Source organism: Protomyctophum bolini (assembly GCF_963924005.1).
Source record: "Protomyctophum bolini genome assembly, chromosome: 3".
In the NCBI taxonomy this organism is placed as follows: Eukaryota; Metazoa; Chordata; class Actinopteri; order Myctophiformes; family Myctophidae; genus Protomyctophum; species Protomyctophum bolini.
Window position 1 is genome coordinate 16098667 of NC_137864.1, and position 27190 is coordinate 16125856.

The following is a 27190-nucleotide window of genomic DNA, read 5'->3' on the forward strand; positions in this document are numbered from 1 at the left end:
AAAAGGGTGGGATATATTCCTCAGGGAAGTCTGTGAAAGATTTCACGTAAATTGCACGCTGCGTTCATGATTTGAGGCTTTTTGTTCAAAATGGGCCAATCCTGCAAACTTTGAAAACCAATGTTAGCCATTTAGGATGGAATTTTTGGACTGAATCTGGAGGAGTAATGTGTTTTTCAAAAGTCAGCCTCCTGGTGGCGCTATAACAGGCCGTTCTGGAAAATTTGGAACAGAGGTTCATCATGGCATCTAGGGAGTGTGTGTGCACAGTTTAGCATCAACAGGGTGCATGTAAACGTTTTGATGTTTCAGTTACATCTTCATCAGGTCATCATTCGTAAAGTAACCTGTTGTACCGTTTTGATGGCCAATCACTTGGGAATAGCAGGAAAAGCCACCTGTAACCTGACAATGGCATTGAGTAGTATGGAATGAGCACACTTCATCACTACATCACAGGATGAACATCTTTTTATTTGGTGAAAATGGGCTATTAAAGTAAGTAAGTGGCAGTCAGATGTTGCATGTCTAGTGGTTAGAATGTTAAATCGACCCGATAAATAGGCCTACACAGGTTTCATTTATCTGATAAGCCTACACCAGTGGTTTTCAACCCTTTTCATATCAAGGCCCATTATTTATTTGAGTCCATGGACCACCATTTGAGATGATATTTAGCCTCAGACCCAAAACGTACAATATTCTGTTGTCATTGGATAAGATTTTGTCCACATTTCCATGCTGTATTAGGCGAGATAACAGGCAAACGTCTAACTCTTGAGACCGTAAAATGAAACCAACTGGACCTTGGTTAGCCCCTCCCTCAAGGACCACTAGTGGTCCCCGGACCACTGGTTGAAAACCACTGGCCTACACAAAAGATAATAGTGGGCTTTCTGATCATTTAATTGTATTTGTACTAATGTGTAAAAAACAAAAAACATACGTTTATTTATAATTAAATTCAGTTTACTGTACCAAAATTTACATTGAACATTTTGCACACAATGGAAAAGTATGTACACCGAAGACCGAACTTATAAAAATGAACTTAATTCAAATGAACCGCATTCAAGGCAAAGTAAAAACACTCATGTGATTAGTTCGTTCAACTTAAAATATTGTAACCTACAGTACATCTTAAAGGAACATTAATAGATCATTTCTAAACAGTGCAAAATGCAATATGCTTAATAACATAAAAAAAAAACATTAACATACATTTCCCATAATACTGGTAACATTACTGAAGAATTATGGACCCTTCAAAGCCTGCAATTAAACGTAGCATTACGGAGTTGAAAACAACACAATTGCATGGCTGAGTTAAAAAGAAACTCACAATACTCACATACTGAAGCAAAACAAGCCTATAGGTCAAGGAATTTATGCAACATATTGATGCTTAAATTCATCGTTACTTCTCTAACCTACTAAGCTCATAAAAGGCATAAGCTCCCGTATTGTTTTGTGATAAAAAATAAATCTCCTTGGGTGTATTTAAGCCATAAGCTTAAATAAAACAACCAACAATGACATCCTGGAAACAAAACAATCCGAATGACAGTAGCTGGTTATGGTAACAACATCTCTGTGAGACAGATTCACTCTGTCATCTCACTCATCTGCATCATCACTAATATTTAAGGCACATACATCATACAAAACTAAGATATGGCACTTCTCTTTGGTAACAAAACCGCTTACTTTGTTCTGTTTTTGGTACACACACACACACACACACACACACACACACACACACACACACACACACACACACACACACACACACACACACACACAGTAAAATCCTTTGTTAATCTAACTCAGAAGAGTATACAAATGGAACTAAATTGACCCGTAATCACTCTTCAGAGGTAAATTAACACCGGGGATTTTACGTGGTAATATTTATTATTCCACAGTTTTTGCCTGATCTTCATTTTTCTTGTTCAGTACGCTGAGCAGATTATGGTTCATAAAGTATGGCCTCTCTGCTGATCCGTCATTGCGCTCCAAGTCTTCCACTGTGACAGACAGAAAACCAATGAGAGGGGAGACTGAACAGAGTCCTCAACCACCAAGTAGCATTAGCATTATAATCAACTCGGCTTTGCTTATATTCATTTATTTCTATTTAGAGTACATTTTGTTTTCTATGACATTAGGAAATAAAAAGTTTAAAGAAAGCTAAATTGGATATCTGAACTCACCTGTTGCCTTCATCCAAAATGCCAAATATCAAGACGTTCATCCATGTTACACATACATAACAGAACTATTGTGATTAATACAAGTACCTTTAATCAAGAAACTACAACCAATAAATATGGAATGTCATCTAAGTGTCAGTGAAAAATCTACTTACAACGCTCACAATGTTGACGAACGACAAAACTGTACAAAAGCATATCAGATGTTAGTAACGGAGAAGTTAGTATAGGCAATGTTTCACGCACCATGCAGCACTGTCTGAGACAGAGAGAGAGAGACAAAAAGAGAGAAAATGACAGAGAAAGAGATACCAAGGCAAGTAGGGTTGGTAAACAGGGGTTTGCAGTCTTAAGAGGTCAGCATGGTTGCATCGTCGTGGCAACACAGTCACTTTGCACCAGTCTGACTTGCACCAGTCTGACTGAAATACCAAGGCAAGTAGGTGGCAATACAATACCGGGAATCCCAGCCAGGCATGTAACCTTTGGCCGGGGGTCTCTACAACAGTGGTTCCCAAAGTGGGGTCCGGGGACCCCTCAAAGGGGTCCTTGAGGGAGTTCCAGGGGGTGCCCAGCTAAATGATAGTCTGGAACAAATTGGACCCTTATGGGTCAGTAACTCTGAGTGTACAAATGAAACCATTTGTACACTCTGAGAGTTAAATTAATATTGATTTTACAATATAAATTGGGGGTCCCAAAGATAGAAATGCCATTAAATGGGCGTTCCTAGACTAATGCATGTCAAACTGGGGGTCCTTGAAATTAAACGGCTGAGAATCACTGCTAGAGCCGTAAAAATCTTCTTTTATGATGGTCCCTGGCATATCTTTTCAAATGGGGGTCCGCGGGCTAATTTGTGTCAATTTGGGGGTCCTTGACATGAAAAAGTTTGGGAACCACTGCTCTACAAGACTGAAGCTACGTAAATAAATAAGTAAATACAATTCAGGTTCAGAGCAATTATTGTACAATATCTATAAAGTATATGAAACGTGTTGGTAACCTTTTGGAATCAGCTGGCATTACGGCAAACAGTGAGAGATATTCGCCGTGGATTGAAATGTGTTGCTTAAGAGTGTAAACATGGTATATCACGGTTCTGTAGTGCATTCAATTGACAGGTTTAAGATTAATGATAGTTAGTCAGGCACAGAGTCAGCACTTTACAATATTCTATAGGTTCTCACAATATAAAAACCAACACTGTCTACATATGGGCCAACATCACAGAACGATATCTTTTTCAAGCTACAGAGATGCACCAGAGGGATTTTGACTTGCAACTCGAAACAATCACGCCACGACAGCCATCACCGAAACGGAACGAGCACTGAAGCCAACCCGTTGGCATAATAGCAAAGGTGATATGTATCGAAGCTGTTTGTATTCTCCATATGCAGACCGCGGCCATCTTACCATATAAGTTAATGGCGAGGTGCTACCTAGGTGCAACTTCCAATGGCAGCCCATTCATCCAAACAGAAAAGTCCTATCTGATTGTATTAAACAATGTCAAACTCACCAACACCAGCTGTACGGAACGCTTGAATTATTCTCTTTCTATCCTCAAAGTGTTTGTTTCATAAGAATCCACTGTATACATGTTATGAGCTACTTTGTGTCCTTGCAGGTGATTATTTTTCTAAGTGCTGGAGTTTGGAAGTGCTTGTTAGATATCACTCAACAGCCCTGCGTACCACGTGCTTTGAATTAGCACATAATGCAGGAGGCAGCAGGACATTGCTTTACTGAAAACGAGTGCTTCCAAACTGTGATGGAAACATGGCCGTGGTCTGCAAATGATCAATAGCCTACACTCAACGGGTCCATATCACATCGTTGGTCGGGTACGTATACAGCTGTTCCACTCAGCACATAACGTATGTTGAGAGACCCCCATTTATCTACTCTTGCGGCGCAGTGGGAGGATCCTCTTCTTTAGCTTCCAACTTCTCGTCTTTCTTCTCATCCGTCTCTTCTTTTCCAGGTTCTCCAGGCGGAGGAGGAACCTCCGGCTTAGCCTCCTTCTCCTTGGACTCCTCCTCCTCCACAAGCTGCGTGATCTCTGGGACGTCCTGTTTGTTGTCGTCGAGGTCTTCTTCCTCCACCGCAAGAACGACCTCCTCCGGCTTCGTCTGGCTCTCCTCCTCCTCCTCCTCCTTGCGAGGGCCGTCGGTCTCTGCGTTGGACTTCAGGGGTTGCTCCTCGTCGGGGTTGTCTTGCCCGAGGACGGCCTGCGTTTTCATCTGGATCTCGCTGTCCTGTTGCTGGAGAGGGGTGTCTTCCGCGGCCTCCGCCGCCTGTGCGCCTCCGTCCTCCTCATCCACCCCCCTGCTTTTAGAAAGGATCTCCAGGAGCTTGGGCGACATGAAGTAAGGCCTCGCAGCGGAGCCATCGTTTCTCTCCAGGTCCTCACCTTTTTGAGTGCGTGTGAGTGTGTGCGCGTGTATGTGTGTGCGTGTGTGTGTGTGTCAGTGTATTGATTGATTGAGTCAACGTAAAAATTCAGAACGGAACAAAACGATGTGGAGGAAAATGGAAAAATAAAGCGGGAATAAAGGTGTGGAAATAAAGAGAAGAGAATGTGATCACATGGAAGGGAGAGATAAGACAAAGAGAAGAGCAGTCAGAAACATGTCAGGAACAAACGGAGACCAAAGCAGTGATTAAAAAGCACAGAGGCCGATATTAAGATCACTCTGCGGAAGGAAAAGGATTTCACACTAAAACACCGTAGTTGTTCTCCGATGACTTCAAACAATCAATCAATGATGAAGGAGTCACTTACAGAAGCAGAGGAAGAGCGTGTCCACACACATGGCATACACACTGAAGAAGCCATGGGCGATGAGGTAGGAGCCCACCACGACCGTCTGGAATCACACAAGAATCAAAGTCAAAGTCGTACGATTTGTCACACACGTTACAGCAGTGAAATTTGTTCTCTGCATTTGACCCATCTCCTGAAGCGGAGCCGAGTTGATTTGACCCCCCAAACCAACCCATTGAGTGCCAAGCAGGGAGGCATTGGGTCCCATTTTCACAATCTTTGGTATGACCCGGCCGGAGATCGAACCCTGACTTCCCAGTTTCAGGGTGGACACTCTAACCACAAGGCTACTGTCTCCATCACAGTGTTACATTACCCAATTAAGACCTGGAACGCATCTGTGTCACATATCATTCTGGGGGTCCTTGGCATAAAAAGGCTTGAGAACCACTGACATATAGAAGACATTTGTAGAATCAGGTCCTAATGTGTTAAAAGAAAGCTGCTGCTCTGTTTTACACAGTTGACAGAGATGGAATAGAGGCATCTTGTTCTCTGGTTGTCTACAGCTAAATCTCCATAGCAGAGTCTTGAACCAAAAGAGACGTTTCTCACCAATATGGGCACCCAGTAGTAGTTGAGAGACGGAGCGGCATTTTCTACGGCTCGTCCAGAGAAGAAGAAGAAAGAGAAGACCCCTGTATCGAAACAATTACAATGACAATTTTAGGCATTTTGTCTCTTTTCCAGGGTGTCCGCCATGGTAGCCATATGTTGGTCAATCACTCGCATCAACTGAAACACGAGGTTTGCCCCAAATGGTCACGCCCGTACAGTACAAATGTCGACCGTTTATTAATAACTACACCTTGCAGGCCTGCTGTAATGGATCAACTACAAGTACAACATAAAAAATGTAACGTATTTCATGTGGATATCAATTATGGGATCTTGCAAATGAAAATACAAACACACACCTAATAAATTGTGTAGGCCTACACTTTGCTACTGGCGTGTAGTTCCATGACATTAATTCCCCTCTGGGGGTCAACAAAGGGCTCTCAATCCTGCCCTACAAAGCCAAAGTAACTACGTTTTTGGACACACTGGCCTAAGTACCGGTAACCAATTTAGCGCTGCCTGCGATTTACATCAGTTAAATTATTTACGCAGTTACTGCACTTTGGCTTTGGAAGAATAATGCATTTAATTTATTGACAGGTAACAAATGATAGAGTTGCAGCGGGCTGTATTTTGCGTGTTTTAAGTACCAGGTCTTATTACTTAACTTGAGTAAACTAAAGACCTGGAGGCGTGATCAATGCCATTTGGCTATTCTGAGTGGCCAAAGAGCATTGATCACGCATCCAGGTCTTTAGTTTACTCAAGTTAAGTAATAAGACCTGGTACTTAAGACACGCAAAATACAGCCCTATTAGGGTTTTACGTGTCACTCATAGTAGCACGTCAAGCTCGAGTCGTGAACCTTTGGTGCAAATCCGGGGTGAAATCGGTGCTCGCAACTGAGACAGAAGGTGGCAGGAATTAGAAGGCGTACAGGGAGAGTGAAGTGTAAACTAGTGTGTAGAGGCTTTTTGAATTAGAAATAGCAATAATTCTAAGCTTCTCACAATACGGTAGATTTCCTACATGGCTTTGACATAATTTATAGACAATACCATTACACTAAGTATTTCCTTACCCACAATTCCAACAATGAGGAGCTTTCCAAGGAACAGCAGAAAGTCGGTCACTTTGTCTAAAACAGCCACCCTGCATACAAAATTTAATTAAAATGAAAGTAAAACAGATTAGGAAAACAATAGGAAAACAAACAAACAAAAGAAATACATTTTGATTAAATTGCATGTTAAAGATTAATTAATATTAATTTAAACCAGTGGTTTTCAACCAGTGGTCCGGGGACCACCAGTGGTCCTTGAGGGGGTTCCAGGTGGTCCCCAGCTAAATCATGAGATAAACTAGAAAAGTCGCAATTTTGAAAAATTGCAAAGTGTGGTTGCCGACTTGCCGCAGTCGCTTACATAGGCCCCTCCCACTAATATTGTCTAAAACATAGATTGGTTACATAACCAACAACAGCCAATTAGCTACTACAAACATTATGCAAAGCTTGGAGCATCACAGCAGAAGTCAGGTAGGTTACTCCAGGAAAAAAGATATAAGAAAGTGTGACAATAACTATAGTCTGGCAACCACACAAATAATAATAGACCTTGTTATGAAAACCACTGATTTAAACCAAAGCTTGAAGGTGATGGATCCAGAGAGGAGGAGGAACCCTACCTGACAATGTTCCTCATGAGAAGGAAGAAGGCGTCTCGTGCTGAGGTACAGAAGCTTTTGCCATAGATGGCAACCTAGAGAGAAAGTAATTCATGTCAATTGTACAAATATAAACTTGGCTTTTCTATAATACAAAAAGTCCAAAACCCTCACCATAATGTATGCATTTCTGTTGATGAACTTGATACACTTCTCCAGGCACCAGAAGCAGCACTTTAAGCAACTCAGCAGGAACTTGGCACACTTGTTCTCAGCACCTGGGCAAAGAGGTAAAAGCAACAATAATGCATTGTGTGACCATGTATTATTTATTAGAACACAATCAATCACACCACAAATCTATGCAGTCAATTAACCCTGGAGCAATCTGGGAACCCACCGGCAAAACAAGGAAAAAAACAGCGCTCTGTTTTCCTTTGAATTTGCCTCTGGGGGCGGCGGCACCAAACAGAATGTGGATAGCAGGATGTTCGCCCCATAGACATATGGGGCGCGTGTCAAAATTGAAGGCACAATATTCCCGAGATTCCTTGCGTGCGTAACAGAAGTCCCAGAAAAGACACGTTGTGATTGGACACTACAGTAGTCACTTTAGTGGCAGCGAGAGACATGGAGGAGTCGCATGAGCAGGTGTCACTTGGGCAGTGACCGAGTGGAATAGTAAGAGTGGCCACACGCTTTGATCTCGCCACAAAGCGGGGCTATAGTTCCCAACATTGGAACTATCCCATTGAGATAGAATGAGCACTTCCGCATTCCATTATTAGAATGGGAGTCAACACTAGTGTCGTATTATTCCACTCGGGGCAGCGATGCAGTGTGCCTCCAGCAAATGCCTTCAGCACTTCCGCTTGACTTCCTGCCTTCAATGGAGACACGTCGCTCCAATGAACTGCTGCGGCCAATGAGGCATCTGTTTTTTTAAATATCTATGGTTGGCCCGTTTGTTTCCACCTTAGGCCCTCCTCTTCCGGTGGGACGCCAATGTTTTCATTCCCACTAACAACAATGTATGAACGACAGATTCAGTATAGCGTAGCTCTGAATCTGAATTGGCAGTGTGGTGCTACACCACATCTCTTTGCTGAAAACAGCTGATCTACACGCTCACAACACAGAATCTACAAACCTACAGTACATTGACCTGTATCTCTCCTGTGTTTCAGGCTCAGTGCTTTTGCTATTATGACACCCGAATCTTGCCACCGGGGATCAAGAAAGGTTGATCTTATCTTATCTTATCCAGAGTATATATATAGACAGAGTAGACTCATTTCACTTCATGGGGTCAGCCAGTCTCCTACAGAGACTTCTATTGTGAATGGGGACAACAAATCAACAACAAGGCCTGGACCGGAAGTAGGCAGAAATGCATTGGACTCAGGAAACAGCTAAAATACATTTGGTGACAAAATGTGACTAAAACTAAATTAAACCCATTCAAGAGACTATGACTAAAACTAAAATAAAAAAAATTCTGCCAAAAACAACACTACCCTCAATATCGTAACTCTTCTATTAGATGGCTCTGATCTTATCCTACCTGCGGATCCGAGTCAATGAGTCAAAACAGCTGATCTACAAGTTCACAACACAGAATCTACATTAATGCCAGCTTACCTTTCAACTTGTGATCCAGGTATTCTAAGATGACCCTGACGACCTGCACCAGAGACAGAATGAGAGAGCCGAAAGCCAAAGAGCCTGTGTGATACCTGGAGGGCAAAAAACATAGAACAGTTTAAAAAACCCATTTAGACCCGAGGGCGATTCTAAAAATAAAAAAGTCTTCTAAATCCTAAAAGTTTTCTGAAAAACCCTATGTTTCTGTCAGTGGTTCTCAACCTTTTTCATGTCAATGACCCCAAGAATTATCTGTATTTGGCCGCGGGCCCCCATCTGAAAAAACGTTTGCTCTGAAAGAATATATATTCAAAGATTTGCGGCACAATTTCACAATTTTTCAAAAATAGCTAAAGTATAACATAATGCTTAAAAGTTAAAACACCAAAAGGGGTTCCCGTCCTGAATGGGTTAAGACGTTACAAAGTTACGCACACACACACACACACACACACACACACACACGCACGCACACACACGGCCTACCTGAGAGCCCTTCCCAGGGAGGAGAAGATGGGATAGGCGGGGATGTCGTCGGGCTTCTTGAAGGCCCAGTAGTAGGAGGCGAAGGCGCCGGCCAGCGTCACCTGACCCAGGGCCGTCACAAAGTTGGCACACCAGAAGAAGAGGAAGATGTTGTAGAACTGGAACAGGATGAGGTATTTGTGGTAGAGCGTCTCGCCGCCGTAGAAGGCAAACAGGCACTCTGCGTCAGTGCACTGGGCTGAGATGTTGGAGGTGTTGAATGTCTGGAGGAAAGACATATGAATGATGTTGAGTATATACGTATACTGCCCTACAAAGCCAAGGTGCAGTAACTAACTACATTTTACTTTTTGGACACAGACTTATTTGTGTGTCCCAAAGGTCAAATTAGCCTTTGTGATTTTGGGGGATAAAAAAAAAAAAAAGTAAACCTTTCAAGCCTGTTTTCTCAACTCGCTGTTTTCTGCAAGACATTACTCTATAAGCCATATCTCCAAAACTGGTGGGTCAAACTGAACAACCAATATGTCAATTTGGAGCTATGATTCCCTGCTTTCTAATTGCAGTCCCTCAGTCAAATTTAGTCTAGTTTAGTTACACATCCATTACACATACACATCTAGTGGCATACCTTGGGATCGCAGGTGTCTCTGGAGAACTCACACTCAGAGGTGTTGAACACTTTGTAGACCTGCTCGTTGGAGGTGGACAGGAAGCTGGTCACAGCACGGGTCAAGGAACATTTCATCTCACTAGAGGATACTGTAGTACTTAGAAGTGTTGATTTTGACAGCAACATTTGAAAATTGTCAGTATATTTAGACTCAGTTTTAGTCACCGTAGCTTAGTTCTTTATTTAGTTTGCGTCAGTGAAAAAAAAAATCAACACTGGTTGTCCTGCATGACTCAAAGAGCAGGGCATTAACAATATATCAGCGTTAGGGTATTGATTCTCTCTTGGGCCCCCCTGTGCTAAAAATGAAAACACTCTTTGCGCTTCAATGCAGTTTACATTTAAGCATCCGCCAATAGCTTTGTACAGTACATACTGTGGCGGTATGGAAAATGCATTACTGCATTTGGGTGGTTAACCAAACCAAACTGAGCAACATTTGGCTCAGAAACTAGGTTAACCCCTCCCTCCTCCCCCTCCCATGCAAGTGACGACAAAGTTCAGTTCCTCTATAAACCCACAGGATGTACGTACATAGGATGACAAGACTGCCAAACTGTCAGCCCATTTCTATCTCTGGGACCCACAATTTATATTGCAAAATAACTGTTAGTTTAACGGAGTGTACAAATGGAGCCAAATGGACCCGTTCTCAGAGTTACAAACCCATAAGGGTCAATTTGGTTCTAAACTATCATTTAGCTGGGGACCCCCTGGAACTCCCTCAAGGACCCCTGGGTCCTTGAGGGTAGCAGTGTAGCAGTGTGTTGCAGAATGCCACTCATCTCTTTTCACAACATTAGGATACACTGCAGTGATGGCCCAATAGGCGATCACGAGAGCCAGGAGGGCAAAGGTCAGCAGTGGGTAGAACAACGATGACATCACATTCCCGACAGCTCTGCAAGAGAAAACAGAACAACAGAATGATGATACTTGGTGGTTTTGTGAATCAATGGCCCTCTTCAAAACAAACAAACAAGCAAACACAATGTTTAACCACTAAAGCCTTATATATTTCGTTGTACAACAAGTACACAAAATAGCAGATCGATGAGCTTGTATAAGGTTATTTATTTTTTCAGATATTTTTCATTGAGGTTCTGACCGTTCACATTTGTTCAGTTGTAATATACAATTTGTGTAGAACTACAGTTGGTAGTAAAGGCTTGTATGAGACTGACCTGCTGGCTTCCTTGATGAGGGCGATAGCAATGAGCACTCTCTTCCTGAGGAAGATGAGCAACAGGATGATCACCCCTTCTACAATCGCCAAGATGATCACTGGGCAAAAAGAAGAACAACAAGCGTCATTGCAAAAAGGACAGTGATGACATTGGGGTCCGTACGCCTTTTCCAACCAGTCATTGGTCCGATATGTGGAAAACGACCGGATTAAGATTGGCAGGGTTTGAGGTAGGTTGTCGTTGTCGGAACTCTCTTCTCCCACCCAAAGGCACTTCGAAGGAATAGTTTAGGTTTTTATTCACAATGTGGCACGAGTTACAATAGTAGTAGCCTGGGGTCCACCTATGCTTTCTATGACATAGGCAGCTCCCGGCAGGATCCGAGATTACAATGAGAGGAGTGTACGTATGTGCGTCAATTTAACAAAGGTGCAGACGATCAGAAATCAGCAGAGAGTGATCGACGTTAGCGCTACTCGGTCCTCAGACTTTTTTATTTTCTCCCTGTAAATACAAACGTCTGGGTTTCCGAGGCTACAATAGTAGTGGTACAGTACAGAGATGCATGGAACATATTTAGAGTCACATGGTACAATTCTCCAAAAATAAACTCAAAGGAATGCTCCAGAACATGTTTCACCGTGTTTGCTCCTGCTTGAATTGATTTATTTTACTGATGGTTGTTCTGTATAAAGTTCCTTTGTAATTTATCCTGATTTATAATGTTGTGTTTGATGTATTTTTTGACTGTATTTTGTGTATTGTAACCTCGGCTACGTTGAAGATCAACTGTATTTCCGAGTAATAAAGGTGATGATGATGATGATGATGAATTCACAATTACAATGAAGGTGTTTTGAAGGCCTCTGGGACCCGAGGCGTGAACCGGATGTAAACAAATGCCATGTAGTGACTGCCGATTCGTCATTTCTTCCACACAGAAAATACATTTTGTAACCGCAAATCATCGGTTCTTTAGTTACGGGCCGTTGAATAAAGCTTGTTCTAAAATGGTTAGTCCCAATACTTTGATTCTGATTGGCTGGTTTCTCATTAGACCACGTAGTAAATCTCACAATAATCTACACCTTAAATCAGTTTATATCAATCCCAGGTGCGTTACAGTGAACTAGGGAAGGGAAGCGCTTGATTGCTTTACAAACTCTGGCCGTGCGGGCGCCTAAGCACCGCACGGTGAATGTGTGTCTCCGGGCGGCCTTGTAAAGACAGCAAGCGCCTCCTATTCCTGGCTGGCTGGACTCCCTGAGTAAACAAGGAAGCGGCTCTCTCTGGTGGGCGCAAAGTGTACCGGTAACTACTTTTGTGAATTAGGAATAGTTTCATGATGTTAATATTGCTATGTTTGTAACCGTTTTAGAAAAGCAATAAGCTACACGATGTCCCAGCTTACCATGTATTTTATAATGTCTGAGAGGGTTGGAGACACTCCGCTGCGCATCGTGTCTCACCACGCCTCTCAGCCATTATAAAACCTGAGACCTCTCGTGGCTTATTGCTTTATTTTGAAAAGAATCCGAGGTCAATGTGTTTTTGGAAATCAATTTACATTGAGACGGACTTTTCACTGCCGGTTCATTCCCAGTTGTATCAGTCTCCTAGCAAACCTAGAACCATTCATATGTTGGCAGAGAGCGATCTTCTGATCACTGAAAAACGCGGTTCTGACGTCCTGGGGGCCGCCAATGGCGGTTAAGTGTTGGATTTGGTCTGACGTCCATAGAGTGACAGAATGCTTACTGAAGGCCAGCCAGGTCTGTCTGATCTGCAGGTAGACAGAGAAGTCCGTCTGCACGCCTAGGTCACGGATGGTAACGTCAGCTCCAGGCTCTCCATTCAGACTCCTGTACTCCATGAAGCAGTGGAAAATACCTGAAACACACACGCACGCACACACATAATGATATCCAAGTTATATTATAATTGTACTGACATTTGGAGGGCAGATCAGTCTAAGCAAAAACTATACTTTGCATGTTATTTTGGACATGCTAAAGAGAAAATAATGTGTTTTTTTATAGACATGTCCAGACATATGAGACTTACCATAACCAATGACGAGAATGACCGATACAATCATCACCCAGATCATGACACCGGCCAGGAACCGCAGCAGGACAATGAAGATCAGGCTGACTATCATGGCTATGAGCAGACCACTGTGGAGAGTGGACACAAACACAGGGGTTTTAACCAGGCTGACTATCATGGCTATGAGCAGACCACTGTGGAGAGTGGACACAAACACAGGGGTTTTAACCAGGCTGACTATCATGGCTATGAGAAGACCACTGTGGAGAGAGTGGACACAAACACAGGGGTTTTAACCAGGCTGACTATCATGGCTATGAGCAGACCACTGTGGAGAGTGGACACAAACACAGGGGTTTTAACCAGGCTGACTATCATGGCTATGAGCAGACCACTGTGGAGAGTGGACACAAACACAGGGGTTTTAACCAGGCTGACTATCATGGCTATGAGCAGACCACTGTGGAGAGAGTGGACACAAACACAGGGGTTTTAACCACTTTCAACCCCGTTTCATCAAAAACGTAAAAGAAATGCAAGAAGGCCTTTTCATACATGTACATAGCCCAACAAGCGCTGTGTGCTTGTAGATCGGATATTATCACTATTCATCTCACGACGAAGTATACAGTCTAGGGCGTAAGGGAGAGGTCAACTTCACATTGCATTATGACAAAAAAAGGGTTGTGGTTAATCTAGACTTCCTGTCAGGACAGCAGAATCTAAAGTCTAAATAAAGAATTTAAAATGTCTAACGGTGCAATGATATTTAGTGTTGTTTAATTACTTTTCTTTAAGCCAGTTTGGGCGGGAACCCCTTTTGGTGTTAGCATTATGTTATAATATAGCTATTGAAAAATAGCAGATCTACAATAGTAGATCTACAGATCTACAGATCTTGTAGGTCTGCTATTTTTGAAAAATCGAAGAACGACTGACATAGAAACATAGCTTTTTCAGAAAACTGTCAGGATTTAGAAGACAATTTTAGAATCTGATCTCAGGTCAAAATGGGTTAAGCCAATTTCAAATCTTTGCAAGTACTGTACAGCAATTAACAGAATCCAGTGGCTTCCTCGGAAATCAAACAAACCAAGGTATGGGTTGGAACATGGTTGTCAGTAATGTCAAATACACTTATAATCAATGGGCTTAAACATGCCAGACCACCAGTGTCGTCCTTTAAAGTCCAAAGAATGATGAGACTCACAGCAGAATCCAATGCCAGGATTGAGTGTAGTCTTCAAAGATCCTCATGGCCACCTGGCGAGCTTCAACAACCACATTGGACTTCCTGTGGAGGAAAAGAATGCAAGATATTTCCCAGTTCCAACTTCGGAAGATATGAGAGATGTTTAATTTCAAGGTTCATCTAAAACAGTGGTTCACGGGCAATTTTCATAATTTTAGGGGTTGTTAGTTGGAGAACCACTGATCTCTAGAGGGCAATCAATATTGCAATATTTACAACCTCTGTGGTTGTAAATAGCACTCTAAAACAGATACCTCACGCTTGTGAAGGAACATGCTATCCTTCCCAGTTCGCTCTCTGCTGAACAGGCACCCTGACTAACCTGTAGGAGGCACTAGCGCAGCGACAGGCAGCACAGGTGTTACCCATGATACTAATGAATGCTCTGTTCCATTCTGGTCAAACAAGAGTCAGGGTGCTGCTATTGTGCATGTTGGCTCACTGGAAACACTGCTACACCAGTGGGTCTCAAAGTGTCCTTGAGTGTGTTACAAATGGCCCTGTACGGGTGTGTAACTGTAACCACGACTCACTTTGATGCGTCGAGCAGATCAGTGGCGCTGACATTCTTCCCCTCTCCGTCATTCAACATGGTCTCGTTGCCCACCACCACCACCCCGCCCTTCATCGTTCCCAACGCAGGGAGGCAGCGACGTGTGACTGGGGAGGAAAGACGTTTCACAGATAAGCAATAGCACCATATACCTGTACACAGTACACAGCTAGTGTATGATACAGTATGAGTAAATATTATTGCTATCGGGCATAAAGCATGTATATTTATAAATCCCACAGATGGACCTAACCACATTCACTTAAAAAATGTTTCAAAAAATATAATATATATAAAAATAGCTAACATCGCAACATGTTGTGAGGTTGTAGATTGATGCTATTGATTGCTACTTTCATTACTTGAAATACTTTTGCATGACACGCCATTGATTTACCCCCGAAACATACAAAGATGAAATACGGAGATACAGGTTTTATGCCCAACAGTGACTGACGATACGCAGGTGACATGGAATTTTACTCACAGGGTTTACTGGGCATGAGCATGGCGGGGCAGAGGCCATCCCTAAGGATCTCAGGTACACTCTGAAATACACACCAGACGCACATCAGGAGGAATCATACTGTACACAGCAAAACTCAATGTGTAGGCGTCATTAAACATTTAACCTTTTACAGTCTCACACCCCAGAACATCAAACATATTTGTATTTTTAATAGCACATAACCCACCATCATTTATTGGTTATCACTCACCAATTTGGTGAAGTCCACACCTTCCTTACAGAATTGTTTGTAATACTCCTGGTCTTCTGCCGTGCTTAATTGTGATTTTGCTTTGAGCAATGTGAGGTGCTTCGTAGGACATTTTTCCACACATAACTGTATGCAGATAGATAGAGAGAGAGAGAGAGAGAGAGATAGATAGTCTAGTTAGTATCAATGTGGGGGTCCTTGACATGAATAAGTTTGGGAACCACTGGTGTAGGGGCATGTCTGACCTGTGTGGTAGGACACTGGAACTCAAGCAACGTCAGGGGACTGGCACACTTCAGGATGTTGAAATAGAACAGCAGGTGCTTCTTCCTGTTGAGCAGGAATGACAGAGAACACTTTTAAATAGGGATGGAGCTCGAAACACCATTACAAACTCGGTAAGAGATTTATCCAGTACCCGGTATCAATAAGGTTTGGGCTTATCAGGCCTGTTAGCGCGCATAGCGGCCCATGATGTCATAAATCTGTATGTTATAGAGGGGTCACACAACGTTGGCACAAACATGTCGGTTTAAAAGTGTATTGATACCTGCCAACCAGCGGCTGCCCGGGGAAACAAAATGACAGTTTCTTCAATATACTTTTCCGAAAGTTAAAAGGTAATTTGCCTTCCATCTGTTAGAAAAGTACTGTATTTGAAGGCCCTAGTAAAATGTAGTGCAAGTGATGTTTCTTTTGGTTAAATAAACATGCATATCTGTTTATAAAGAGCTGAAGAGACATGGAGATTTTAACTTAATTATTACAGTACTATTCATAATATAAAGCCATTTAACAGTTATTGCACATTAATGAATGGTTGAGTTAATGATAAGCAAAAATATTTGTAATTTTTGTCACCATCATTGAATTTTAGATGGTTGTAGTGGTCAGCAAGATACCAGTTTTGTTCAGAATTTGTCGTCTCACGTCTTTCTACAAATATTACGCTCAATAGTGGGCTCGATAAAAGCTCGGATCAAGAAGCAAGATCGACGATAAGGTGCTCCTTATCAATATAAATTAACGAGCTCCATCCCTACTTTTACATAGGAGGCATCAGAAGTACTGTACAGTATGCATTGATTAAATCTCAAGGCCTAATTATATTTTTTTAAGTAAGTGGTGCAACTCTGTGTGGGGGTCCATACATATGTGCGTGCGCGTGTGTGTGTGTGTGTGTGTGTGTGTGTGTGTGTGTGTGTGTGTTAGGTTGCGCACAGGTGGTGAAAAACAACCATTCTGTTTTCGTGCTCACACATACCCAGGCAGAGACCCAGCCAGGCAGAGACCCACACACATAATCGCTTAAGGAAGTGGTTTGCACTTTGCACCACTTTAAAAAATTAAACACAGGTCTAAAGATGAGAGAACTTACTCTAGAGGCGTTCCCTCCTGGCCACAGAACTGTCCCCTGCTGTCTGTGGGGTAGATGACCTTCCTAGGGTCACCCTGGGACCAGGCTATACATGGAAGACAAACATGGTCACTCTGAGTGTGCATTTTTTTGGATTTAAAAGGATCTCTGGCTAATAAGACAAATTTTAACACATTATAATTGCCATCTTTAACTAAAAATCTAATATATTTTAGTTAAATAACCCATTTAGACCTGAGGACAATTCTACAAATGTCTTCTAAATCCTGACAGTTTTTCGAAAAACCCTATTCACATTTTCACGATTTTTCAAAATGCATAATACATAATGGACCATGATATGAAAATGGTTGATAAAACCACTGCCACCCGGTCAGCAGTGACTAGGGACTACAGTACAAGGGGACTTGGAAAATGTCAGAATTGCTAAATTGGGATGGGAAGCTGATAAAATATAAATATAGAAAATAAAAACTATTAATCATTACATGTAATTATCACAAGGTTCATTTTAAAGGTTGTGTATGCTAAGTAGGCTATGCAAGCTCTCAACATGTAATTCATATAGACTATAAGCAAACACAGGTTTACTTTACTGTATGCGTATCGTATCAGAAATCATTGGCGAGGTAGAGGACTCACCAACAATGCCCACAGCAAAGTAGCCTAGTAAGGCTATAATGAAGAGAAGACAGCAGAAGACATCTGTGCAACCCCTGGTAAAGCACAAGATAGAGAGAGCACAGAGAGAGCAGAGAGAGAGAGAGAGAGACGAGAAAGGGGAGAAAAAACAATTAGCATTTGTGTTTTTAAAGTCCAGTACAGCATAGTAAATATAATAGGGACGGCAGGGTTAATGTGGAGACTGCAAAGAGAATGAATGATGATGGCAAGACAAATTGTCGTTTTGAGTTTGAAATACCGGTAGTTTTCTTTACATCTTCGTCTGTTATTATAGACCTTGCATCCTTTGAAACAATTAAATGGGCCTGATTCACTAAGCTCGGGTGTTTACACTCAGACTTTGTACCTTTTATGCAAATTCCCACGTTACGAGTCTGATACATCCGTCCGCTTAGAATCACGCACAATCAATTACATTAGTGCCAAAGTTTGGCCAATAAACCTCCAATAAAATATTTATGTGCCCAACATTTTTCAACACACACACACACACACAAAAATACAGTAGCGAAATGGCATGCTTGATGACTTCTTGTGGTATGTTCTTCAATTGCTAAATAATAAATAGGAGAACCAACTCATGCTATTCTCATTCATCTGAGATAATGGAGAAACGAAATGATATCAAGAGCGACCGAAGGGACATGATTCATAAATTGCAATCCAAAGAGGGAACATGATAAAAGACATATTACCGAGCCATCGACCCAGATCTATCTGTTCATCCACTCTATACCAGCACCAGCAGTAGGCCTACTATCCTATATTGATATTTGAGAAAAGCCTGGCTTACACGGTTCCGGTTGTCCATGTGTGGAAATGGGGAAGTGGAGTGGCATACCACCTGCACAGCGTATGTGTCAATGTGAGACACATTATTTTTGCATATTCGTCATAATAGTTTCCGTGTTTGTTTCATGATTTTCATGATTTTCAAACATTTCCCAAAAAAAGCAGAAATAATCTTTGTGAAGCCTACGGGCCGATTCATACTCCTATTTTACCGCTGTTTCGGCGCTGTAGTGCCGAAATGATTTCGGCTCGTCAGACATTTTCAGTAGCACCGAAGAGAAGACTTTAGGACGGTACCCGCCCCCCCCGAACCTCAAATGACGTCACATTATAGGCTCTGCAGAGCCGAACCGACTTTTATTCGGCTCTAAAATAGGAGTATGAATCAGCCTTAAGAACCAAAACAGAAATTAGGTTTGTATGCACACGTGTGTATGTGTTCACTGCCAAAAACTTAAATAGTTAATAATCGCAATTATTTGTGTGACAATTAATCGTCACATTAAATGGGTAATGTGTGCAACATTTTATCTATAACATACAGAAACATAATGATGGCACAGCTGCACAACTGAAACTGAACAGTAATATGTACTGTAAATTATGTGGTCTTGGTGTGACCAACATCCTGCTAGACTGCCATAATAACACTATGTCACACTGTAATGCCATGTCACGTTTAAATGTACACATTTCAACGTGAAATTCACTTGCTGAGACACAGGACACAGCATGGATGAAATCTAGCTGGGTCCATTTTGAGTCCATTACTCCATTTCCAATTCCGATGTAGGACAGTGGAGAGGGTTCGTCCAAAGGACAAAATTCCGGATTCAATAATATCCATTCCAGGTTTTATTAGCCTTTGGTCATGACTCATGAGGTTAAACTTAGTAAACAAACTTCTTATTCTCATTACATGTGAGTGTCTGCTATTATTTACTTTATTAACGCATACATACTGTATCGCTGTTTTGTGAATGGCACGTCAGTTTGTGCTTATCGAAAATACGAGCCCCGTCATTCACTTTATTTACACGCTATTTATCTTAGTGAATCAGGCCCAAATTTACCCAAAATAGGAACGCCCGAGTTAATGTTGTTAAAAGATTGTCACTATTTTATTTGCATTGAGACAAGAAGGGAAGTTGACATGGTGACAAGATAGATGTGAACACAGTCAATGGAGTCATACTTTCCTAGGTGAAGAGATGGAGACATAACATGAGAAATTGAGAATAGAGACACTCTACCTGTTGTTAATGGGTCCCTTGAAGGTAGGGTCAAACTTCCTGGAATCCCCTGTTTTCGGGGGAAAATTACATGTTTTGTTATTGTCCACTATAAAGTATAAGCCACTATTTCAACCTGTAACCAACACGTATGGTCCCTGCACACTGCTGCGTTTTTCGGATTTTTTTAGGTGCGTTATTCCGCCGGTTTTCAGAAAGACACGTCCAGTTTGCAAGGACCTTTACAGCAGTGGTTCCCAAAGTGGGGTCCAGGGACCCCCAGGGGTCCTTGAGGGAGTTCCAGGGGGTCCCCAGCTAAATGATAGATTGGAACCTCAACCAAATGGACCAGTATGGGTCTGTAACTATGAGAGTGACCTGTTAGGGTCCATTTGGTTCCGTTTGTACACTCTCAGAGTTAAATTAACATTGATTTTAGAATATAAATTGGGGTCTCAGAGATAGAATTGCCATTAAATGGGGTTCTGTAGAGTAGAGTAGACTAATATGCATGTCAAACTGGGGGTCCTTGAAATTAAACGTGTTAAATACTATTTAAATGGAAGGAGAAAATACCACCAACCTTTAAATCTTGGGTTAATGATGTTTTACATCATCTGACATTGGAAAAGATTCGCTACTCCACAAGAGGGTACGCCGGTGCCTTAAAATTCTACACCATTTGGCAACCTTTTTTAACATACATTGAGAGGATGAACGCGGCTGACATCAACAATCCTTAACTTGTTACACTGACCCTACTGTAATTGTTTTATTTTATTTTACTATTATTATTTTATATATATATTTATATTTTTTATTTTTATTTTTATTATTATTATTTCTTTGCATACTTCTATTATTCTATTATGTCTATGTATATTTGTATGTGCCTTTTATTTCATTTGGTGCAAGATACCGGGGTTGTGGCTCTGTCGGAGCGTGAACTCTGGGGGGAGGGGAGGGGGTTTCATGTGTGAAAAGTAATAAAAAAAAACTTTGATCAGAAATTAAACGTGTTGAGAATCAACCGGCGTTCTGGACAACCGGCGATCCGACGCACTCGACACCGGGCACTGCACTCCCTGTGGTGGTGTGGAACAGGTGTGTCAAATTTAAAGTCGGTGGGTCGAACGGTTGGTGAGTTGGTGAGTTACGTGACTTACGTCGTGGATTACAGACGACCGTACATACAGAGACTTGGTGCATTTACAGATAGACAATCAGAATTTCTTCGTGCTGATTTGTTTACGTAAAAAAAAATATATATATATATATATATATATATATATATATATATATATATATATATATTTGATTCATCGAAAAAGTAATCAATGGAATAATCACTAAGAAATGTAATCGATAGTTAGGGCTCTAAAAGCAAGGACCTTTTCCACAACAAAAGGATTCTCCCATCAGACTGACATGCTTAGCAACCCACAGAATGACTCCCTGGAGACCAACAGCTCCCGGTGAACATTCCCTGCCACCATGGTAACACCTCGCACAGAGGAGAGGAGCAAAGTCACACCATACTATATGTCACACAACGGTTAGGCCTGTCATAATCACCTAATCCAGTGGTTTTCAATTTTCATCAGGCAGTGATGTAAATAGGTTTTCAATGAAATTAGTCCCGGGATGCAGGGATGGTCTTTTAGATGAGTCCCAGGGACATTTTATGAGTCCCACTTCAACGACGTTAGGAGTCATATTTTGCCTTTTTTTTTTTTTTTTTTTTTTTACAAATTGCAGCATTTAACTATCATTTCATTTTATATGGTTATAATGTGGTTACATTCATGTAGAGAACAGAAGAAGAAATGATTATTATAACTAAAGCTTGCAAAATAAACTATAATAAAAAACAATACACTACAGTAGTAGACTTGCAGAGGTCGTTGTTTTATTGCGTCCCTTAACTATAAACTGCGTTTTGGGATGAAAAATGCACCCTATTTTAATCTCTGTCAAGGCCCATTATTTATTCAGAATTTGACCCGCGGGCCACCATTTGATGACATTTAGACTCTTAAACCCAATACTTGGGGTATTTTGTTGTGGTTAGATAAGATTTTATCCACAATTCAATGCCTTATTGATGTGGTACCATCAATACATAAATGACAATTCTTCTACATTCTGTGTATACTCATTGCAAATTAAGGAATGCATTTGTTTAACAACAACTTAACTCTTGAGAGTGTACAATGAAACCATGAAGTCCATTTGGTTTCATTTTACACTCTCACGAGTTAAAGATCAACTCTCCACCATTTAGCTGGGGACCACCTGGAACACACTCAAGGACCACCACTGGTTGAAAACCACTGACCTAATCACAATTATTTGACATAATGCCTGGCAATTATTTTTGCATAATCGTCATAATTGTTTCCGTTGAAAATGTTTCATACATTTTCAAACATTTCCCAAAAATAGCAGAAATAATCTTAGATTTGTATTCATACGTTCTAGTGTTCTAGTGTTAATCGCAATTATTTGTGTGACAATTAATCGACACATTAAATGTGCAACATTTTGTCTATAACATACAGAAAAATAATGATGGCACAGCTGCACAACTGAACATAATATGTAAATGATGTGGTCTTATCCTGCTAGACTGCCATAATAACACTATGTCACACTGTAATGTCATGTCATGTTTAAATGTACACATTTCAACGTGAAAATCACTTGCTGAGACGGCATCTTATAATACTGTCCTCCCTGTGACTGTAATCTTAATGGCCAAGTGACCACTAATGTAGCTGTCGACATCCCATAATCCACTGTCACAGAGAGAGTTATAACATTTAGTCAATGAGTCACACTCCCCTAGCCTGCATACACGCCCTCAGTGGCATTACTGGCATAACATAACAATAACGGTTTCATTTACAAGCCCAGCGGATACATTTTTGGAGAAGAAAGAAGGCTTACTGGAAACTGTACCATAATATTAACGTTCCATCATTTAGCTGGGGACCACCTGGAACCCCCTCAGGGACCACTGGTGGTCCCCGGACTACTGGTTGAAAACCACTGGTATATAATATCCTAACTATGTCAGAAAAACCAAAATGACCAACAACATCCTAGTTCAACCAGCCAACCTACAGACTTCTTAAAGACTCTTAAACGGTACCTTTCTTGCCTTTCATCGTGCCAGCCACTATTATTTCTCTCTCTCTCAGCGTCTTTCATGAACAGATTTGGCGGTTCCTCGGCGTGTTGTGTTGTTATATAGAGAGCTATTTTTTTCTCTAATGTCTCCTTTCCTGTATAGTTTGCACTCAGTTCTTCACTTCCTTTTTCCTCTCAGTCAAAAAACTATTTCACACTTCAAGCATCAGTCCGCCTTCTATCTGTTTCTATATCTCTTTCTTCGTTTGGTGTCATTTCTTCATCTCTCAACTACATTTTTGTCAGGGGAGTTGTTGCGACACACACACACACACACACACACACACACACACACACACACACACACACACACACACACACACACACACACACACACACACACACACACACACACACAGAGGAGTATTGCGCAGGGGGAATTGAGAGTAGAGAGTCCTTAATACAAAGATTGGTGGCTTCTTTGTCAGTAAATATAAGGCTCTTGAACTCTCTCTGTTGTCAACTACCGGTAGCTCAGTATTCATATACACAAATCATGTGTCAGTGTCATGGCTCTAATTAGAGCCGGGGGTAGTCAAGTCATCAGTGGGGAAAATGTACTCAGCTGAGCTAGAAACGCAAGGCCTGAAGCTATACATTCTTTAAAACTGGCACAATCATCAGTCATCATAGTACTAGACGTAACAGGACTATGTAACAGGAATACAGACTTTAGCTAAGTCTTTGTCCATTGAGAGTGAGATATGGGGCTTATCATAGTGTATTCTCAACTTCTGGTTTCTAATCTTAGAGTCGAGACATTCTACTCGTAGAATTTGGCCCAATATCCCTCAGCTTCAAGTGCCATCGCATGCAGTCACCTTCAATTTATAATTGATGTAATTCACTTGTAAGACAATGACTTGATTATTTTGTTATGTGCGTGAGTGAGTGACACTTAAGAGGCGGCATGCTGAGCTATACGGTTTGATGCATGTAAGATAACACCATCCTAAATGGGGGGTGGCCATTCCATACAGGACAGTGCTGGTTACTTGACCATCGTCCTCCTCCGGCGCTGACTGACAGTTAGGAGGTGTGTGTGTGTGTGTGTGTGTGTGTGTGTGTGTGTGTGTGTGTGTGTGTGTGCGACTGTGCATGCGTGCGCGCTTTAAGGGAAGTGATGATGTCATGAATGACTGATGTGTGTGAACTAATGGGTCCACAGGACTTATCAGATGGCCCCTTCCCTGTCTACTTTAATGGGTTGTTGTGTCGCCAATGTGGATGTGTATTATGTTTGTGCGCGTGTGCGTGCGTGCACGCAAGTGCAACGAATGTGTGCACATACACACGCTAATTGATTGTGCAAGTGTGTGTGTGTGTGTGTGTGTGTGTGTGTGTGTGTGTGTGTGTGTATATTGTAATGTATCCAAGTGTTTGCCACTGCCAGCTTGGAGCTGACTGGATGGCCCTTGACTCAGGCTGTTGAGTGGGTAGAGTGGGCAAGGAGAGACACTGTGAGCTCTGTGCAAGCAGCAGCCTGCCTGGCTCTAATCTGCCCCAGCCTCACCACGCCTAGGCAGGGAGAGGCGCAATATCAGGAAGAAATAGGGGGTGGCAAAAAGAATAGGTTAACTTACCATTTAAGCCCCATTTCTAAAATTGCTATTTTTTTTGCTATTTGTTTGGGACGAAAAGAGAAAATGTTTGAAGATGTTCCCCTATAATGACAATTCCCGAAATTGAGATGCCACGGTTGAAAGTGGTTAATAAGTTAATGGTTGCATACGATGAAATGCTTATGTAAATTATTATAACTTGTGTCACATACAGATGGATGGGCATCAATTAGGATGAAATCATATTAATCTGCTAAAGCTATTCAGAATCGGGGACAATAAGGGGAATTTGAGGTCAAATGAAGAAGTCTAGGAGGTGGCAATCGCCATGCCCTGATGACCCAAATGACGCCCCTGCCAGGGAGAAACTACCAAATGACGCCCCTGCCAGGGAGAACCTACCAAATTAGGAAAATGTTGAGTGCCAATATACGGTACTGTAACTCTGCATGAGAGTGTAAAAAAGGGACAGGCCAATTGTATCAACAATGTAGTACAATCATAACAGCACAGCGTAATTTCAAAAGCAAGCTCTGACTATGAGTCATTCTCCTGCATAATGCATTAGTTCCTTTTCTGTAGATGCAGGCTTGTGAAAAATGACTAAAACTGGATCATAACATTCAATTCAATTGTGAGAGAGTTGTAGTTGCTGCTGCCTGTCTGTATTCTACAGAGACCTTCACACAGATCTCTGGAGGGAGACGGGTGGCGGTGTAAAACAATCATGTTTACGTGGTAACACGGACAAATTCCACACGCGGACCATCAAAGAACATCCAGAAAGGATGTGCTCGTAACTTGGATTAAGTGTGAGTCTGGTCTGGAGTCTATTGAGTGTCTGAAATAATAATAACAACTCTGGCAGAGTAGCTAGTATTGTTGGTGAGACTGGGTTACTGTAGAGCGCTCTGTGGTAAGGGGCCGGTAATGCTAACATGTAATGACAATGACGTGGAGTATTAAGCCAAGAAAAACACGAGTTAGGAAACTCCATGACTCAACAGTTCATATGACAACCAGCAGCCCTGCCCAGACACACACACACACACACACACACACACACACACACACACAGCCAAACCACTGGCTGATGCTGCTGTGGTGGGCTGCTGAGTGTCATGGATCCTCTTAGGAGATAAGAGCCATGCATGCATAATGTGTGTAGTGTGTTTACTAATGTTCTACAATGGCATGGCTATTACAGAATATGAATTTTGGCGTAATATAGCCTATAAAAACTTGGATGTGAGCAAAAGGGGTACGTAGCCTGCCTATGTGTGTTTGAAATTACCTCACAACATTTATTTATTTTTTGTCAGAGGGAGGGAGATGCACAACAGCACATGATATGGCTAAGATAAGTGTATAAGGATATATTTGAGTTAGAGTAACACTTTCTCTGTAACAAGTGTTGTTTTACTGAATAGCTAATCAGAAAATTATGTAAACCTAATTGAAGATTATGCACAGTGTAAATATAAGGCCGGCCTCAATCAATATAGTCTACACACACAGACGAGACGAAGAAATGCGAACTACTTCAAGTTCCACAAAATATGGCACCATAACAGTGTTATAACGTGATCGTGATTTACACAAAATGTTGCAGAAAAAGACAAAACTATAATATGGTTTTATGTTACTGCTTCGCCGTTGTGTTTGCTGCATAGGCGGCCGTTACACAGAGGCATACGACCACAATTTCGTCTCCGTGCAGAATCCGTCTCATCTTAATTTATTACAGTTGGCGAATGAAAATATACAGTCAATCGGTATGCAAATGATCCAAGATTACAGATTAAAATCACTACTAGATAAAGTAAAACACAAACGTAAGACTGGGTGTGGGTGAGGATGCCCACTTGACCAGTTTTAGTCAGATCCATGCGGTCCACACCCATAAATCCATCCACTACACTCATTGTTTCCATTTCTTTCTCCAGTCGTTTTCACAGGAAAAAGCAAAGGAACAGTGAATGAAGAAACGCATTCTTCTTACCATATTTAGGGTCGGGGGTCTTCTCTTCCATTTCCATTCTCGTTACTATACTTTGGCTTCAAATCGTTGATATAATCTTGGACGGGACAGCTAGACTAGTTACCATGGAAATGTTGTGGGGGAAAATGCATCAATAAACTGCTCCAAGCCTCCAATGTGTTCCCCTCCTTGGAGCAGACCCAGAGCGTTCCAATCTATGGGAAAGTGGGGAGGGAGCCAATGAGAACCAAGAAGTCCTTAATTGACATCTGTGCTGGCCTATCATGCTGCACAAAGGCGGAGCCACAACGTCAATATTGTTAATTCACCGACACTTTGAAGGAATGTGTGGATGAGAACTGGATTCATCAATCATCATCCAAATAATCTATTATATATATTTTATACTATTATTACACTATTTATTAGAAGTATGTTACGAACAAAAACGCAACAGATGAGGGATGAGAAGTCAGAAGAGTGAGTCATATATGATAATGATCACCTTTGAGCTTTGAATTAATTAATTATGCA

The 27190-nt window shown here is 41.6% G+C and overlaps 1 protein-coding gene across 3 annotated transcripts; it reads right to left on the reverse strand.

Annotated features, from left to right (window-relative positions):
* Positions 1 to 927: 927 nt before the first annotated feature.
* On the reverse strand, positions 928 to 26830 carry slc44a2 (solute carrier family 44 member 2 (CTL2 blood group)). 3 transcript variants are annotated; one of them, XM_080759375.1, is made up of 22 exons: positions 26678 to 26830; positions 19943 to 19991; positions 17856 to 17929; positions 17214 to 17298; positions 16081 to 16165; positions 15836 to 15961; positions 15604 to 15664; positions 15097 to 15223; positions 14522 to 14605; positions 13327 to 13439; positions 13021 to 13152; positions 11260 to 11359; positions 10884 to 10976; positions 10034 to 10118; positions 9403 to 9665; positions 8914 to 9008; positions 7447 to 7550; positions 7294 to 7367; positions 6689 to 6759; positions 5602 to 5684; positions 5005 to 5089; positions 928 to 2027 (listed from the first exon to the last, which is right to left on the reverse strand). In XM_080759375.1, exons 1-22 carry the CDS (start codon positions 26712 to 26714, stop codon positions 1915 to 1917), a joined length of 2139 nt encoding a protein of 712 aa, XP_080615501.1. In that variant the 5' UTR covers positions 26715 to 26830; the 3' UTR covers positions 928 to 1914. The 3 variants fall into 3 exon arrangements, with proteins under 3 accessions (XP_080615501.1, XP_080615502.1, XP_080615503.1); XM_080759376.1 differs by lacking the exon at positions 26678 to 26830 and adding an exon at positions 23076 to 23145; XM_080759377.1 differs by lacking the exon at positions 928 to 2027 and adding an exon at positions 2061 to 4632.
* Positions 26831 to 27190: the final 360 nt, after the last annotated feature.

Bases quoted from the DNA above. Each gene is read 5' to 3' on its own strand.
- slc44a2 (XM_080759377.1), bottom strand. From the start codon at position 26,714: ATGGAAATGGAAGAGAAGACCCCCGACCCTAAATATG. The intron at 14,606-15,096 runs GTGAGTCGTGGT...TTTCCTCCACAG, and splicing joins GATCTGCTCGACGCATCAAA to GAAGTCCAATGTGGTTGTTG. The intron at 7,368-7,446 runs GTGAGGGTTTTG...CTTTCTCTCTAG, and splicing joins ACAGAAATGCATACATTATG to GTTGCCATCTATGGCAAAAG.